Below are 18,854 nucleotides of genomic sequence, written 5' to 3'. Positions count from 1 at the left end.
GTAAAATGTACAGAGTTTGGATATTAAAAAACTCAATTAAGTAACAAAACTTAGAAGGTGGGGACCAATTTGTGCCTAGGTGCACTTTTTTAGATAATTATTCCTACATGTTCATCAAATAAAAAAAAGAATACAGTATCCAAATGTTCCGGCCATTATTTCAAAGTATGTGGAAGTAATCCTTCTGATATGATTTTAGCACCACCTCCAAATAGCTCCTTAAACAATCCCAACACTATCCGTAATGGTTCAAAAACAATTTTAGAAATAGCCCGGCGATATTATTGCGAAATCAACCAAGAATCGCTTAATGATCCTTAAATGACCCTAAAAAAGCTGGTTATAGCCTCGAAAAGACTCCTCAGCAACCCCTGAACAGCCGATAAATAGTCGATCCTGACCAAGTTATCAAAATGGTAGTGGTTCCGAAATAACTTTAAAATTATCCCAAAGAAGCTACGAAATTGTCCCGAAAACAATATCGTTATCATCCGGAGATAGTTACGAAATGATCAAAATCACCTTGAAATAGTTATGAATCAGTCCAGAAAAGAATCTGAATTGATGACGTTAACTATTTCCCCCAGCGGGTTAAAGGGCTTAGAATATACTCGCTACAGGTACACCTGTCGTATTTAATGATGAGTTGAGCTACCCAACCCTTTCAAGGGGTCGCCAGTGCAATTTATAGCTTCTCCAACCCAATTGTCAACCAAACTTTAGACAACCTCTTCAGCAACCGCTGCTCTGGCGACTCCAAGTTCCTCATAGAAGTAGGAGGTGGTGGGCTGGATAGAAGGCTCAATGTGGTCATACTAAATCGTTCTCAAGATTTTCGGGCTTGTACCTTAATGGTGCTTGTTACTAGAACGTACCGGGCTTACACACGGCAAAGACCATTAGCATCGATAACACTCCCCGAAATATTCAGGGAGTGTTTTTATCGCTACAACAATAAAAACAACATGAAACCGGAATTATTATGAAACTTTACCCAAAAAGTCCCAAAAGATATTTAAACCATACGTAAATGGTTCCCAATTGAGTCCGAAACAACACACAGTTAAGAAATTATCAGAAAAATGATATCGAAAAATTACAGATACAGAGAAAATTCAGAAGTGATATTTAAAACAGTTGCGGAATCAACCAGAAGTATCCTCCAAATGATCCAGAATATCCCCTTTATCTTTCTAAATTTTTATTAGGCCTCAATCTAAATGACCGATATGCCAAATGTTGTCGGTATGAAGCAAATACATTCAAAGTGCTGCCAATTTATAAAAAGGGTTCTGGGAGCAGAAGGGTTGGGAGCGCGCCAGTGCACACTTTTCAAAAATTGCTTAGACCTCCATCTACATGTCTAATAAACCAAAATTTTTGATACAGGACTCAGAAAATAAGATTTCTTAAAACGAGGAGAATAATATTAAAATAAGGGAAAACGGCATATGATATTTCGTCATCCTAGGTTAAAGAGATGATCCGGTTCTAATAGAACGGTTTAACTTTCTGGTTTCTCACTGGAACTTTTTTTCGCGCGCCTATTATCAGAATATGCCTTGAGTTTTTTATACCTTTCATGAATATGAAACGGTATATTAACTTTGGTCCGATGTTTGTAACGTTGAGAAATATAGAAGATAGACTCACCACTAAGTATACCGAATTGATCAGGGCGACGAACTGAGTTGATATATCCATGTCCGTCTGTCCATCCGTCCGTCTGTCCATCCGTCTCTCTGTTTGAACGCAAACTAGTTCCTCAAATTTTGAGATATCTCAATAAAATTTGGCACAAGGATGTATTTTTGTATTATATTTGGCATTTGTCGGTTGCGGTATGAACGGACCACTATAGCATATATCTCCCATATAACCGATCGTTCAGATAAGACGATTTTGGTCATTCCTGCCTCACTTTAGAAAGTAACGTGAAAATCGGTGATATATATTCTAATATATCATAGAAGATTTCATGAAAAAATCATTTCAATCGGAGCTATATATAATATATATCCCATACTACCGATCGATCAGACAGAAAGATTTTTAGCCATTTCTCCCTTAATTTCCAATATAAAAACGTTAAACTTGGTGATATTTATTCTAATATATCATAGAAGATTTCCTGAAAAAATCACTTTGACCGGAGCTATATGTATATAGTATATACCTATCCCATACAACTGATCGTTCAGATAGAAAGATTTTTAGCCATTTCTCCCTTAATTTCCAATATAAAAACGTGAAACTTGGTGATATTTATCCTAATATATCATAAATGATCTCCTGTAAAAATCATTTCGATCGGAGCTATATATAATATATATATCCCATACAACCGACCGTTCAGATAAGGGGGCTTTTTGCCATTTTTTATATTTATCTTAAAAATCGTTTAGGTATGTACATCTGTTCACTATATATTTCTTATCTTATACAGCGCATTATTTGGAGATTACGAATTGGATAAGATTATTGTTCAGCCCCATTCATGAAAGGTATTAAGTATTCGGCCAAAAACAGTCCCGCCCTTACTTGTTTTTTTTTTTTTTTTTATTCTCAAGTTCTTTGGATATAGATTTTGCGCTTAAGTAAATAAATATATGAAGGCGCTATTACCTCCGAAGAGATTTTAGGCCGTGCTAGTCTTCCAATTTGTGTCGTGCTTCTTTTAACTTTTCCTCCCAACTTGCGGGAGGGGACCTATTTATTTTATGACTACTACTAACGACGTCTGCAGGGCAGATGAGTTTTCATTGACAGCTTTTCATGGAAGAAATACATTCGGAGTGCTTGCCAAACACTGATCCCGCTTAAAAATGATATGACAAAACAACTTCATTAATGAAAAATCGATTGTATGGGGAATATAAGTGATAGTAGTCCAATCTGATCGGTTCTGCCAAATGCCTTATCGCAAAAAAAAAATATACCCACTGACCTAGTGTTATCAAGATAACTTAAAACTTGAGGGACTAGATTGCATACAGGCGGATATGGCTAAGTCAACTCGCTCGTTATCCTGATCATTTCGGTATAAGAACTTATTTGTCTATCTCTTCTCCTTTAAGGACTTACAATTTTGAAATTCGTGACAAACTTAATATGTTTTTTCGTTTTCTTGAAGGGTATTCAAATTTAAGGAAAATTTTAGATACTTTGTAAGAGAAAAAATAGCTTAATTTCCATAATACCAAAATTTACATATAACTATCACGTGGTCAATTAAAGACGAAGCACTTTAGATTTTTTGGACGTCATACATTTTTTTATGCTCTAAAATACATTTTTACGTGTAGGGAACAGATATAGGAATTTTAGCAATATCTTCACAACAGCTTTGTAATGTAAACAATCATTGTCTTATTTATTTCTTTTTCCATCTTCGTAGATGAATCCTTGACATGCAATGTTTGTGATAGGGCTTTCCATTGTCATCGACAACTGGCATCGCATCAACAGAAAAAACGTCATTTTGGGTAAGTAAGTTAAGAAACAAAGTAAAAGTATGTGCTTCCATAGCACAAACACTGCCTGCCACCTATATATATATGTATGTAGGTGTATTTTATTTTTAGAAGGCAATTTTTTATAAAATCGATCTAAAAGCTATCTTGTGATGAATAAAAATATAAGAGAATTGAAGCTATATTCAGAATGTTGTAGAAACAAGAAAAATTGACTCATAGTAGGAGAGTTAGATTTATAAACATAGTAATGGTAGGGTTATTAATCTCCTTTGAGCTCGTAGACTCTTAATAACTGAGATAACCTTGCCTATTGGTGAGCAAATTATTATATTTCTCAGCAATACGCGCTTACTAAGCATTTCAAAGTTTTAATCAATACCCCGAGCTTAAATTATAAATAAATACCAGACAAGATATGACAGTGAATTATTCTTATTAGTCACTGCACTACTGAATGTTTAAAGTTAATACCTACTTTACCTATTTTCTTTATTAGTTACTTGGTTACGTGGTTTTGCGTTTGTATTAACTATACATGACAGGCGGTTGTTTTGCTGCGGCCGTCCCATTCTAGCCTATTACACTGTTCAAGTCGAGGAAAAAATTAACCCCCAGTTGGTTAGAGGACTTAGAATATACCCGCGGTAGGTATGCCTGTCGTAAGAGGCAAATAAGATACAAAATTGGATCCAAAGGGTTGCCAGCGCAATATATAGCATTTTCAACCCAATTGTTAACTTCAACTACCCGTGACCAAACCTGTTTCATTAACAGGCGGGGCTCTGACCACTCCCGTTATGGCCTAGAAGGTTTCATGTGGTCATACCAAATCGTTCCCGAGATGGTCGGGCTAGTATCTTCATGGTGCTTGTTACTGGAACGTACCGTGTCTGCATCCGGCAAAGAACCAACAATATCGATAACACTCCCCAAGGCCTTCGGGGGGTATCCTTATCGCTACAATAACAACGAAAACAACAACAACAAGAGGAAAAAATAACATAAAATAGTTAAACACATTTATAAGCAAGGCCGCCTCTCTGAGCTGTTTTGATCGGCAATTTCCAAAGTGGTCGGCATAAAATATGTAAGTCCTGTCCAACAGTTTGTAGTAAAAATTAATAGTTGGCCCGGCAAAAACCTGTAAATAGTTTCGGAGGCATACTAAAAACATATAGGCCTATCCCAACATTATTCAGAAAATAATCTTTAAATTATCCTACAATCAGAGCTGTATAAAAGTTTTATTTAAAAAAATAATAATAGTCTCGAAACTATGTCCAAAGATAATCTAGAATGGGTTCTGCAATAGTCCCGAATTGATTCCGAAAATAATACCGAAGTGAACCCAAATGTTCCTGAATACCAAATTTATTCTAAAAACAGCCCGAAATAATTATGAAAACAATCCCAAATAGGTAGCAGACAACAAATTTTTGGTTAAATACGATGTAAATGGAATTCCGTATAGTATCTATATATGTACATACTGTGACGAATATTAGCAACACTAAGGGATACTATCATCTCTAAACCGATGCTAAGCAGTGACTTTTATGCACATCATTAAATCAATTATGTCTACCCATATGTCCATACGAGCAGCGGAAAAGAGACGCACAAAAACATGCATATATCTTATCTGAGATGCTCACAGAAAAGGCAATAATTTGTGCAAGTATCACCCATATATACGCGGTCATATGAGAAGCTATAAACGTAGTTATAGCTGGTAATTTTGTAGGTAATAACTAGCTAGTAAATTCTGGAATAGAAAAGCCTAGAAATATATATGTTATGTATGTTCTAAATATTTGCTCCTTTCGTTCCTGAGTTATTTTATTATAAACAAAATACCAGATTTGACTGCTCTTTTGAGTTTTATAATAAAAGTCAACTTTTAGCTTTTATTTTTGACCTTTATAATAAAAATCAAATTTTAGACATTATTTTTCACTTTTATAATATAAGCCAACTTTAACTTTTATTTCTGACTTGTATAATTAATGTGAAAAGTAAAAGATACAATTTGGCTTTTATTTCAACTGTGATAACAATGCGATCTCTGGTCACGAGGCATTGGGTCGCATTGAATTTACAAAATTTCCAACAGTGCTGATATTTTCTGATATTCAAAGCTTTAATTATGCTGATCATTGGTAATATGTTCATTATCCATTTTAAATAATTTAAATTTCTTCACCAACTGCTTTACATTAAACTTCAGGACAAATTGTAGTCCAGACTACTGTGACTCTTTGGCTGCGTTACTCCTTCTTGCTTAAGATAAGCCCGATTTGCAGGCAGTAAATTAGATTTCTCGGTATGAGCGGTTAACCTGATATCATCCCGAAGCGATCAATCAAGAAGCTTAATGTTGGCATATTTCTAACTTAAAAATATTAACCAGACCATCCTTAATTAAACGCATTTAGTAGAGATCTCCTTATTGTACCCAATTTTACTCCATCAAAATTTCGTAAAGTTCACTGATAAAGTTTATGAAGTTTTTTAAAGGGCCCTGCTCCTAGCTTATCTCCTTCAGAAAATGCTTTGGATTATGAATGCTTTGGATTGAGAATGATGGCCCGTCATACCAGGATGCTCACTTCAGTTAGGTCTGCATATATATTAGAGCGGGTAAACTTTTTTGCCCATCAGGAGTATAGCAAAAACGAAATCTACACACGATTCTAAACAAAAATTGCTGAAGACAACACAGCTCTATGTCCGATTTCGAGGGCCCCACTTTTGCAAAATAGATATTTTGCATTTGAATGTAGGGTTTTGCCAAAAAATCTGCATAGCTTCTGATAGAATTATATGAAAAATATCATATTGGGCTTACTTTAAAGGTATTTTACGTACTTTTCAGAATCTGTATTTATATCCATAGTGTTTTTGAATTTTAGTATAGATATCAAGCTTAAATTATGAGAAATTAGCCTAAAATGAACTTTTAACTATTATATTATCATTTTTAACAAATTTCTTATCGAAATTTTTTTTCTTGACTGCTAAAATAAGTTCGAAACATTTCCAACAACTTTCATTCAGACAGTTTTTCTTTTTTCGAATTCGTTTTAGTAGAAACAAATTTTCAAAAAAAAACCTATATTTTCAAGTAATAAGTAAAGATTTGTTTCTACTAAAACGAATTCGAAAAAAGAAAATCTGTCTAAATGAAAGTTGTTGAAAATGTTCTGAACCTATTTTAGCTGTAAAAAAAAGAAAAAAATATTCAATAAAAAATTTGTTAAAAATAAAAGTTCATTTTAGGAAAATTTCTAGCTAATTTAAGCCTGATATCTCTAATAAAATTCAAAAATACTATAGATATTAATACATATTCTGAAACGTACGTAAAATACTTTTAAAGTAAGCCCAATATGACATTTTCCCTATAATTCTATCAGAAGCTATGAAGATTTTTTGGCCAAACCCTACATTCGAAAGCAAAATATCTATTTTGCAAAAGTGGGGACCTCGAAATCGAACATAGAGCTATGGTGCCTTCGGCATATTTTCTTAGAATCATCTATAGATTACGTTTTTGCTATACTCCTAATGGGAAAAAATCCATCCATACAGTTTGACCTGCTCTAATATACATATATATAAATAAATAATCTCAGTAGTAGTATAAATAACAAAAAATAGTAAAAGCTTGAAGCCATATATATACCTTCGAATATTTTAAGGCAGAATTTTTTCCAATTTGCTTCGCGCTCCTTCTAAGTTTTTTTTTTTCTACCAATTGGAGGGATGGCACATACAAAACGTACAAATATAAAAAAATTACATAACGAAGTGAAAAATACGTCAAAAAGCATGGCAAACAAATATATTTGTGATTATGGACGACAAAACGCAAAGTACTCAGTTGTTCTGATTTAGTCTGGCAAGGACATTCATAATTCGGAAAAAAATCCACGTAGGAAATATTGTTGGCCAAAAAGTTGGCTAGCTTTGTTGTGAATGCCGTCATAAATCTAAGCCCTTCTTTGCGATGTCACTAGAGTTCGACCGAACGCAGGGTTTTGAGCCGAAGCCAAAGCCGAACCGAACATTCGGCTTTTATTTACTAATCGGCCGATTACCGAAGCTGAAGCCGAATAACTCCACATTTTTTAAATAAAAAGGACTTTTCATAACTTCTTATTAATTTTATGGGAACTAATATACCAGTATTGAAAAATATCTGCATTTCTAGGAAGCAAAATCTCGTTAAGATATTCTTTAATTTCAATTTCGTAACACGATGGTTGCGGTGTTTTCGATTTTTGTATAGAAACAGAGTTATCATGGAGCCCCTAAAGGCTATTTACATTTCGTAATGAATTTTGAGTTGGTACAATACTTGAAATATTTTCTACACTTGTACAAAATTCACCAGTCAATTTCTTAAAATATTCTTTGCAATCGTCTGTTTGTTTTGGAGTAAAATATTTCACTTTAAACCGTGGATCAAAAAATGTAGCAAACATAAGATCTTCACGCATATTATTTGCAAATCGCCTTTTCAATGATTGCAGCAAATTTGATTTTAATAAGTTTGTTGCTTCATTTTCACTGATAATTCCAACAAGCTCCGTAAATTAGCTACAAGAGGGATTACCATGGAAATACATGCGGAGTCATTACAAATATCCAAAGCGGCTTGATAAAATGGAAACTTAACGGGAATCAATCGAATTATAGTTTCCCATTTATTTGTAGAAGGTAGATCTATATCCTTTTTATTAACGGCGTAAAGTGCTAATGCTAATTTTTGTTCCGAAATTTTTTCCAGCATAAGATATGTGCTATTCCATCTTGTAGCTATATCTTGCCTTAGCATATGGTTAGGAGCCCCAACCTTTTCTTGGATTTCTCTTCAATATCTACTTGCTTGCTCACTTTTTTGAAATGAGCTACTACCTTCCGACATTTTTTTGCAATGCTTTCAATTCCTACATCTTGCAAAACAGATTCATTTAATACAAGTTGGAGAGTATGTGCAACGCAGCCAAATGATTCCAATACGCATAGCACAGATCATATTAGCTGCGTTGTCCGAAATTGCCAGATGTACTTTATTAAGAATATTGAAATCTTCTACAATCTCTCTTAACGTTTGTGTAATGACAGATGCTGTGTGGTTTCGAGAAAGCACTTTGGTACCAACTACTACCTTGAACGCTTAGGACCTTCTATAAAACTGGCACTAAAACTTAAAAGAGAGCAACTTTTAGTTGAATTCGCCCAGATGTCTGTAGTAAAACTAATCCATTCTGAATTCTGTAAAATGTTGTAAACTTTTTGGTGAACTTTTTCAAATGTTACTGGCATTAGTGGAGTTCGGAAATATATCTCATTTTTGACTTTGTAACGGGAGGGTGTAATTGGATTTCCAAAATGTATTCTCTTGAAGGGCGCTCCTTCTACCAGATTGTATGGAAGCATGCCAACAATAATTAAATCCATAATAATCTTATTAATTTTGTGTGCACACGGGTGCTCATCTGGCCAGTATTTGATTTCATTACACATTATCGGCAGCGTCAACTGTTTTACACCTTTTTCCGGGCTGCTAGTATCGTATTTTGCTTTCAAGTTTTCCTACTTCTTTTCAACACATTTCTGGAACTCTTTCTATTTATGCCGGTGAATTTTCTCTAAGAGATTTTTTATATTTTTCGTCGTTTGCTTTTTTTTTTGTCGGAGCTCCCTAACGAAAATTTCTTACCTCATTCATTGCATAATGCACTTGCTTCCTCGCGTTTGAAATATTCCCAAATCTGAGTCATTTAGCATGAAAATTGGAAATATAAATGTGCTTAAATAAACACATTGTAAAAAATGTGCTTTGATGTGCACTGACAGTTAGCTGATCTCGCGAAAATGTTGTCAACGATGTGTTCTTTTTCTATCCTCAAAGTAATTCGCGGTAGCCCAAAATAGTGCTTATTTTCATGTTTCGATTGCTTTTCATTTTCCAAATAAAATCAGGCCATAATGTTCAGCTTCGGGCAAAACTTCGGCCGCTTTTTTGGCCGAAGCCGATTAGTTAGCCGAACATGAAAATACAGCCGATTAATCGGCAAACCGAAGCCGCAGCCGAACATTCGGTCGGACTCCAGATGTAGCCCATCAACGTAGAAATTTAGGTGAAATAACGTCTTCTGTCCACCCTTCGTCGTCATAAACGTCCAACTATATTTTGGATGGACTTGGTTCACACTACTTGTGTCACCTAAAAGAGGTTAACAATGTACACTAAAAAAAAAAAAGAAAACTTGAATCCACCCAAAGTGCCAGAGTTGCGGCCATTTGGGTGATATTGGTCTCCGATGAAAAAAAAACTTATGGAAATAGGGAAGCTTACAAAAACTATTACTGAAGTAAACAAAATTGCGAACAGTGTCGCTAAAAGTGGATAAAACTGTTGGACAAAACTTGATTCGGGTCTCTATAGAAAAGTTACGGACAGCAACGAATAAAATGATAAAATTTCTTTACCTGTATTGATACAAATATGTATTTTCATGCTAGTGAAAATAGTAGTAAAAAAGTAGCTGTTGAACTTTTATGGGCATATTTTAGTATGCAGTACTTTTTGTATCTGTTACAAATATACATACATATGGACTCATTACTTTATAGCAATATAAACAGAAAACCAGAAACACTACCGAATTTATAAAAAATGTATAATAGAATGTGTAAATTAAGCATAAAAATTTGTTTTTGCAATCTGGCATTAAATACAAGCATAATCTCACTTGTCATATAAAATGTGTAATGTACTAATTATCGGGTTTATGTTCTTTCTCACAGCCATCTGGATTTTTTCATGAATTAAATTTTTGCACGTACAAGAACATTTGTAAATATTTACATTTAGTATGAAATTCTGTGGGGTAAGCATTTTGCATTTTCATTACTTTGCCAAATATGAATGAAATATATCAAACCTTAAAATCCCATTAAGCTTATTGTCAGCTTAAGCTCAATTGTAATTCTACTAATGAAGTTTCATAAATGTAATTGGATATAAATAAATAAATAAATGTAAGACGCGATAACCTCCGAAGAGATTTTAGGCCGAGCTTCTCTGGATATAACTCATACATATTTATGTGTAAATATTTTAGTGAAACTCATTTAAATAAATGCATTTCGAGCATTGTATAGAGAAGAAACTAAAAATGCATGTACAAGTCGATATATTTGTTTGTATTTCCACTTATGTGTACATATTTTTGAAATCTCCCACGCGCCACATACATATGTATGTACATAAGGGTGGCCCTTAATTGTATGGAGAAAAAAATGTTTGGGTTTAGAGCTCTCTTCGATGTATCTAGAAGATATATGCCAAAAGGGCCAAAACGAATATATAATAAAAACACTATGACCATCTAAAAAGATTTAGAAGTTGCGCAAGAGGCTTGAATTCCTCAAAAAGGACGAATATTGCAGTGTCCATATCTCTTTATCCTAGAAACATTTACTCTTTCCAAAGAAAGTTTTTTAAATTTACCATCTTGTTTTTAAAATGAGTATCACCTCAGAAATCGGTTTATTAATACCTACTTACTCAATTGGCGTTTAGCCGTTTAATTGTTATGGCGGTCCAACAATGCGCGCCGCGCCAGTTGCTTCTTTACTCTCCCAGCCGACGCCAACTAGTCACACTAAGGATATTTAAATGGTTTTCCATCTAGTCCTTCCAGCGGAGTGGGGCCACTGTCCTCCTTTGCTTTTATAGGCGGGTTCTGAAAATAGCAAAGTTAAAAACGAAAATATAATATAAGTAAAAACATATTTTCTTCATTCATTGTGAAACGAGAAAATGACCGAAACCTGTCTTAAAAATAATTCTCAAAATGAAACGGAAGTCAATAGCATTTGAAACTTGCACATAGGTAAAGTTAAAATAAGTGAGCTACAAACCTGCATACTCGTAAATTTCTAAAAATGTATAAGAAATAGTTGAAAATTTTGGACGTAATTGAAACCTTATCACTTCTTCAATTTTATAAACTTTTTTATTATTTGACCAATTTTTGTATTTAAAATATATTTGAACGCAAATCTAAAATAGGGGTTATTGAGATCAAGTGAGAGAAAATTCTGCCCCAATTAAATGAATAAGAGTGTACCAATGAATCGTAAAAGCTCGTTACTTTTAAGATCTCAAGCTCCTTGCATAACCTCTAAATCCTTTTAGATAAGCCCAAAATTTTGCACATACAAATTGTAGGCCTATTCCAACATTTCTGGCGGTTGAGATCGAGAATGCGAGCTCTTGGAAAAATAAGGGCACCCCTTATGTACAAACGTATATATGTATGAGTTTATATGAATTTATTAAAATACAAATGTTTTACTTTTGGCTATTTGCGCTACAGTGATGCTTTGTTTTTACAGATTAAAAAATTTGATTACGAAAAATAATGCAAACGCTTGTAAATTATATGCGCGTTTATTTGTTTCTAATGTCTTTTTTGTTTATTTGTTATCATCATATAAGCCATAAAAAATGTAATAATGAAAATTCTTTTGCGGGGCCGGATACGAGCTGACAGTTTTTTTTTATTGAAATATGGACACAGTCGGGGTAGAAATATGAGGAAAGAATCAAGTTAGCTGAAGATTTCCATATACATATACTTATATCAGAGTTAAAACCCTTTAACATTTTCCAAATTAGAATATTTATCAAGCAAATATTAAGAAATTAGTGAATTTATCCTATAGAAGTCTTGGACATAGTTAGATTGGACAGTCAGTTGATCCTTGGTTTTAGAGTTAATTTCTGCTAACAAAAATCACACCAAAGAAAAGAGAGAGCTTGGCGAAGGCCTTCAAATATGGTAAAAAATAAATAAAAATAAAAAATTTCGAAACTAGTTCTCTATTTCTGAACAAATCATAGACAAATCCTTTGTTGTTGTATTATCATAAGCATCATCTAAAAATATCAAATTAAATTTTGTTTACATTCAAGGTGTACAACATTGTTTTCAGGAGCTGGGTTCGGAAATAGAAATCTCCAATATTCATTCTTCATACTAGTGGGTAGCCTCTCTCCTTTCAGCCATATGAGTGATCCGATACACGTTTTGTTATTTGTCTCGAACCATTACTAATAACGCACTGCTAAGAATCCTATATTACTAATCAAAGTTCTGTTGGAAGCCCCTGAACATATTCCTAACAAAGGATAGAGGTATGTGCCTTAACACCGGTATGAAGTATGAATGTTGAAGTATTCGAGTTCAAAATTTAGTTCCCCAAAAAATTGCTGGTGTAGAAATATCACCTAGTAAAAATCGCTATATGTAAATTTTGTAGTTTTTCCTAATATCAATAACACAAAAAAAAATGTATAAATCAATATGGGCCTGTCTCGTTAATTCAATACATTGTTTTGCAAATTTTTCGGAACAAAAATTAAGATGGAGAGACCATATTGAACAATTTATACCCAGTTTATTACTCCAAAATAATAACACTTCAGCTCTTTTCAGAACTTAGTGGCTATCCCATTACGTAAATGTATTGGTTTATTACACAAAAAATTATTATGTGTTAGAGATTATGATAACTTCTCGAACACAAGTGATATTTTCGAGGCTCGGGAATTCGAGAACTCGGCTCAGGTAGAATTCTTGAATCTCTAAAAACACGTAAAACTTCTTTGCTTCCCGACATTCAATTTAGTATTGCCAAATCTGCGACTAAAGCTACTAAAGACATTTCCATTTTACTTCCGCTCATTCCTCCTCCCCATTTGACACCTATCCCTTCCGTTTTCTGTCCTCCTGATCTTCCATTCCTTTTCACAGTTTTTCAGTTTTCTGCCCCCTAAACTTTCCTTTCATTATTTTCTTTTCTGACCATTGTTTTGATCATCATTTCTCTTCTCTCCCCTAACCTCTCCCTTTACCTTTAATCGTAGCTTTTGCTTCCCTCTCTTCATTTACTTTTCCGAGTCTTTTTTCCACATCACCATCACCTGTTTCTTACCTTATCCCACGAAATTTATTTTCTGATTTACATTTTTTATTACTTTAAATATGCGAAGACAGAGATAATATTGATAAGTAGAGCCGACTGAAACATATTTTTTACTTTCTTCGGGAAGCTTCTTTGCTAGTCTTATATATCAACCCCTGTCAGGAATCTTAGCTGGCAATGTCAAATTAATATAATATCGCACACGTAGATCAATAGGGAGCTACGTCAAAAATCTGAGATTATGAAGTTCCCGACTTCATTACCTACAGTATACTATTGAATATAAGTTGAACTACTCACTCAGAGAGAGCTTGATACAGATATGAGATTGCACTGGATCTTGTGGAAAAGTCAACCAGTTATTTGCCTTTCTTTAACATTATGATTTTTTGAGTTGATCTCTGTTTGGATCCATGTGCACGATATATAAAATGTATAAACTGATTGTTCTGAAAAGTGGTGTGGTATTCTACCTCACTAATTTTAAGAGATATTAAGGTGCAAATTTGAACCCTGAGTTTAAATTGTATAGAGAGCATAGGTGGCTTAGTCTTTTTTGAAGGATACTCTAAACATTAAAGGTTTTTAAATATAAATTGTTTTTTGTGCTTACAGCTGCAGTGCTTGCGATAGTCTCTTCCCGTCACTCATGATATTAGAACATCACAAAGAGGAATTCGAACATTGGAGCGATGATGAGAATGGCCGACGTGTTTGTTGTCGAAGAAATCGTGGCGATGATTACTTTACCGATACGGACTCATTTACCAGTGAAGCAGAGAGCGAAGATATGGAAAGATTATTGTAAAATTGTGAAAGCTTAGCTTAAAAGTAGCCATAAGAAAAATATCATATTTATAACTACTAAATAGAGAGAGTAAAAATATAAATGAATGTATTTATGAAGAACAAAAAAATATATATATATATATATATATATATATATATATATATATATAAGTACACCTGAAAAAAGCCCAGCATGCAGGCATGCTTAACGAACGAAACGATATCATTTCGTTACGATAATCAACGTTAATAAACGAAACGAAGTCATTTCGTTTCGTTTATTAACGTTAAGAACGCCAAATTAACGTTAATTTGACGATCTTAACGTTAATAAACGAAACGAGGTCACTTCGTTTCGTTTATTAACGTTGATTATCGTAACGAAATGATATCGTTTCGTTCGTTAAGCATGCCTGCCAGCATGGATATCATCCCATGACTAACATCCACTTTTGTTGCTTCCTTAACATATAAGTATAAATACAGATATATGTAAATTTTTATTTATAAGACAATTAAAGCTGGTGTGGCAGAATAAAATAATACTAGTAGGTATGTACAACAGCGAACAGGAAAATAGCAATAGAAAACCAAGTCTTTCTGAAAAATTAGTGAAAATTTCTGTTTTTCTACTTAGAATTTTCTACACAGTTTGAGTATGCAGTTTTGCAGCCAATCAAATTTTTTCTAACAAAGTACGAGTTATAGGTTCCTCAAAGTTCGCATTGATTTCTAACAGTTTTTCTTTCAGATAGGTTTTCTTCCATACAAAATGTAAAATGTTTTTCTTATATCGAAGATAAACTAAAACACCCTCCGGGAAAAAGTTCGCAAAAATCAATGGCGATTCAAGGGGCTTTTAACTTGTACTTTATCAGAACAAATTTGATTGAACTAATAATCTGCATAAACAAAAAAAATTCTGAGAGAGATCCAAGTGAAAATTTCGATGTATTCGTAATTTTTAACAAATTTTCGAACCTTATTCTAAATCGGTTTTGAGATTTGTGTGCGTAATTTCAGCCACATATTCATAGAAGTGTTCTCTTACAATATCAAAAATTAACAAATTCGGGTATAACCAAAGATGAAATACTCAGGTTAGAACTCCATTAAGACAACATTTTTTGACAAAAAGTTATATCAAAAGTAAGGGAGTTGCTTAATTGAATTTTTTAAGAAAATTTCTCCTTATAAAAGAAAGAAGTGTACTTAAATATTTCACTATAGCACAATTATTATTTAAGTTGTAGCTACCGAAAAAGATGATTGTTCAAATAAGGAGCGTGTCTCGTTTACTTCCAAGCTTTTTTAAATTATTCTTAATACGAAATTATTTTAAAATTGAAACAGAATTGATAAAGTGGCATTTTTTTCAAAGATATAGGTCTTTATATTCACTTGCGGTCATTTTAAACCACTTTTAAATAAAAGTGGGCATGATCCTTATTCAATTTGGTCCGTTTTCGCCGAAAATATTTGCGGTTATAACAAAAACATGGTAAGTGAGTTATAGACTCCAAAGCGTGAGAAAATGCCTGACTAGAAAAGAGGCGGTGCCACACGATTTCCAAAAACTTTTCTATCAATTTTTTTTTTTTTTTTTACATTTTTGACATTGCTATAAAACAATTTTTCGTAAGGATATTGCTTACTTTGTTCGTCCTCGGTCCTTTTAAACCTGTTTTCTATAGCAGTGGGGGTGGTCCCTATGTGAATTTTTGGCAAACATATTTGAGGTTATGAGAAAAGAATGTATAAGAAAGTTTGTCAAGATATATGTACTTCAAGTTATAGCTCCCGGAACGTGAGAAAATGCTTGGTAAACAAGGGGCGGTACCATGTCCATTTTCCAATTGTTTTTGTATGCTAATTTTTCTGCTATAAATACAAAGTAGTTGTAAAGTCGAATTGATACAAGGTTGTTTTTTTAAAAATATGTTGCCTTTTAACAGTCTTTTATTTAAAACTGGACATGGTCCTTTACAGATTTCGGTAATTTTTTCCAAACCCAACCTTTTGATAAGGTAAGAAAGTTTATCAAGTTTTTTTACGAAAACTTAAACCATTTATGATTTATGATCAATAATGTTTGAAAACTCAGAAATGAGCTGCACCATGCCCATTTTTGAAAAAAAAAAATTTATTAGATATTAGTTTTTGAGTCCGCATATGAAACCTTGTTATTATTGCTGAATTATTTACTGAATAAAGACGTGTTGGTGTTTTCCAAAATTCTATATGCATAAAAAGTGGGCGTGGCTATGGTACGACTTCGCTTATATTAAATAGCATTGGCAAATTAGTGCTAAGGAACCAACATACCCGATGGAAGGACATGGCTAAATGCATATATTTTTTCACTCTGATCATTTATATTCATTAAAGTCTATGTTTATCTTGATTAGCTATGCCGTTACAATCTTCCATTATGTCAACAAAGTTAATACACTTTGTGAGCTCTTGCTCAGCTGAGAATATAAAAAAACTTTAATTTACGAAGTTTGAAAAAAAAAAAAAATATTGCCACTGCTATTTTTCTGTTCACTGCTGTACGTATATGCACCTATAGCATTAACTTTTTCTGAAGGTTTATTGCGTTTTTTTCCTATGATATGTAGATAAGTAGCAAGTCAGCAAGTCGGTATAGCATATGTAAAATAAAATATTTTTATATCCTCACAAAATACTGCATACAAAAAATTTACAACACTTAAACGCCAAGCAATGGTCACGTCACAATCAACTTTTTCATATAAATGCGTTCAAAGCAAATCTTATGCATGATGAGTGTATAGATTGTACGTATCTTTTTGTAGAACGGCAGATCGAATTACACCAGCGCCATCTGACATACAAAAGTTGGCAATCTTCAACTTTTGCTACATGTAAACCATAATCGGAAAAACTCAACATTTGCTTTAGCTCACTCTGTGTCACTTTTCCAACGTTTTTCAAAATTAAAAACAGCATTCGAACAAAAAAATAGGAGATGAAAAATGTTAGCAACTATTTATATTGTGCAGTAAGAAATGTACAATGTATGTGAATATGCAAGGTGAAATAAGTTTCAATTGCTAAGTCTACAGTTTTTTTATATTCACAAACGCGTTATGTTGCGTGATTGTGGCAATGTTTCAATCATGATTAAGATTGCGTTGAAAGCATCTATTTGAAAAAGTTCATTGTGGCGCTGCCATAATGTTTTTAGTTGAGAAATAATTTTATAATATAACTGTACTCAGCAGCATGTTTACATATATGTAGGTATATATGAGCTAGGTGTTATTTCTTAACCCTTTTGGCGTAAAAAACAGAACAAGCTAGATTGGTATTAAAGAAATGATTTGAAACTTTCACGTAAGTTAAATTAGTTTTATTAAAATCGAACAAAACTCAAATTTTTATATAATTAGAAATACGTAAAACTGTCTTTATAGCCTAAAAAACATACAAAAATTGTACAAGGTATTGAAATTTTGTAACCATATCAAAATTTTAGATATTTGTGAATGTATTTAAAACATTTTTTAATGATAAAGTGTGCAATTGGACCAAATTTCTTTTTCATTTTTCTGTTGCATAGAGAGCTGCTTCGGCCGTTTTTTTGGTAATAAAACAAAAATTTATTGTTTTTTCATACCTAAGCGTTTCGACGCAATAGCATCATCCTCAGGGTATTTTGTTTTTATTAACAATAAACATGAAAAATAGCAATTAGTTATAAACACACTCAATTTCAATATAATTTTTTCTCAATATAATATTTTTCATTGCATTTGACTCACCATATAATGGTATTTACAAAAATATATAGCGAAATCCGTAAGTTTCTCCTTACTTTGTACATTATTTTCTTACATCACACAAACATTAATATATATAACATTTTGAACACCAGTACATTTAACATTAAAAACAAATAAATAAATGTAAAGAGATCTAAGGCCGAGCTTCTCTTCCAATTTGCGTCGTGCTCCTCTTCATTTTCCCTACAAATCTTCGAATTGAAAAACCTTATTTCTAAAATTTTTGATGTTGCTTTGCCCGGGGTTTGAACCCAGGGCATCCGGTGTGGTAGGCGGAGCACGCTACCATCACACCACGGTGGCCGCCAATTTCTCCAACGCTAGAATATTGGACATAGAGAGAAAAGAAAAACGACGACTAACACTGGAAACCTTACGTATAAAACAACAGTTGAGAAACGTCATAAACTTCAAAGAAGACTTCAACAACACAAATAGAGCATATACAGCGGTGATTAAATAATACAAATTAATAAACTTGACAATTAAAAGAGGGAAAAAAACTGTGATATATTTTTAAATAACTTAATGTTAAATGTACTGGTGTTCAAAATGTTATATGTATTAGTGTTTGTGTGTTGTAAGAAAATAATGTACAAAGTAAGGAGAAACTTATGGATTACGCTATATATTTTTGTAAATACCATATCATGGTGAGTCAAATTCAATGAAAAAATATTATATTGAGAAAAAATTATATTGAAGTTGAGTCTGTTTATAACTAATTGCTATTTTTCATGTTTATTGTTAATAAAAACAGAATACCCTGAGG

General features: G+C 33.0%; 1 protein-coding gene across 3 annotated transcripts in view; it reads left to right on the top strand.

Moving 5' to 3' along the window:
* LOC137243667 (uncharacterized) overlaps positions 1 to 14,379 on the top strand; it is a 195,384-nt gene extending 181,005 nt beyond the window's left edge. For all 3 annotated transcript variants that reach the window (XM_067771622.1, XM_067771605.1, XM_067771613.1), the window contains exons 4-5: positions 3,398 to 3,485; positions 14,100 to 14,379. In XM_067771622.1, coding sequence (XP_067627723.1) covers positions 3,398 to 3,485; positions 14,100 to 14,292 — 281 coding nt within the window. In that variant the 3' untranslated portion in view covers positions 14,293 to 14,379. The remainder of the gene's footprint in view (positions 1 to 3,397; positions 3,486 to 14,099) is intronic.
* Positions 14,380 to 18,854: the final 4,475 nt, after the last annotated feature.

The sequence above is a fragment of the Eurosta solidaginis genome, chromosome 1 (assembly GCF_040869045.1).
Source record: "Eurosta solidaginis isolate ZX-2024a chromosome 1, ASM4086904v1, whole genome shotgun sequence".
NCBI lineage: Eukaryota > Metazoa > Arthropoda > Insecta > Diptera > Tephritidae > Eurosta > Eurosta solidaginis.
Note: the sequence above shows the minus strand (reverse complement) of the source record. Positions and strands in the feature narration are given on the sequence as shown.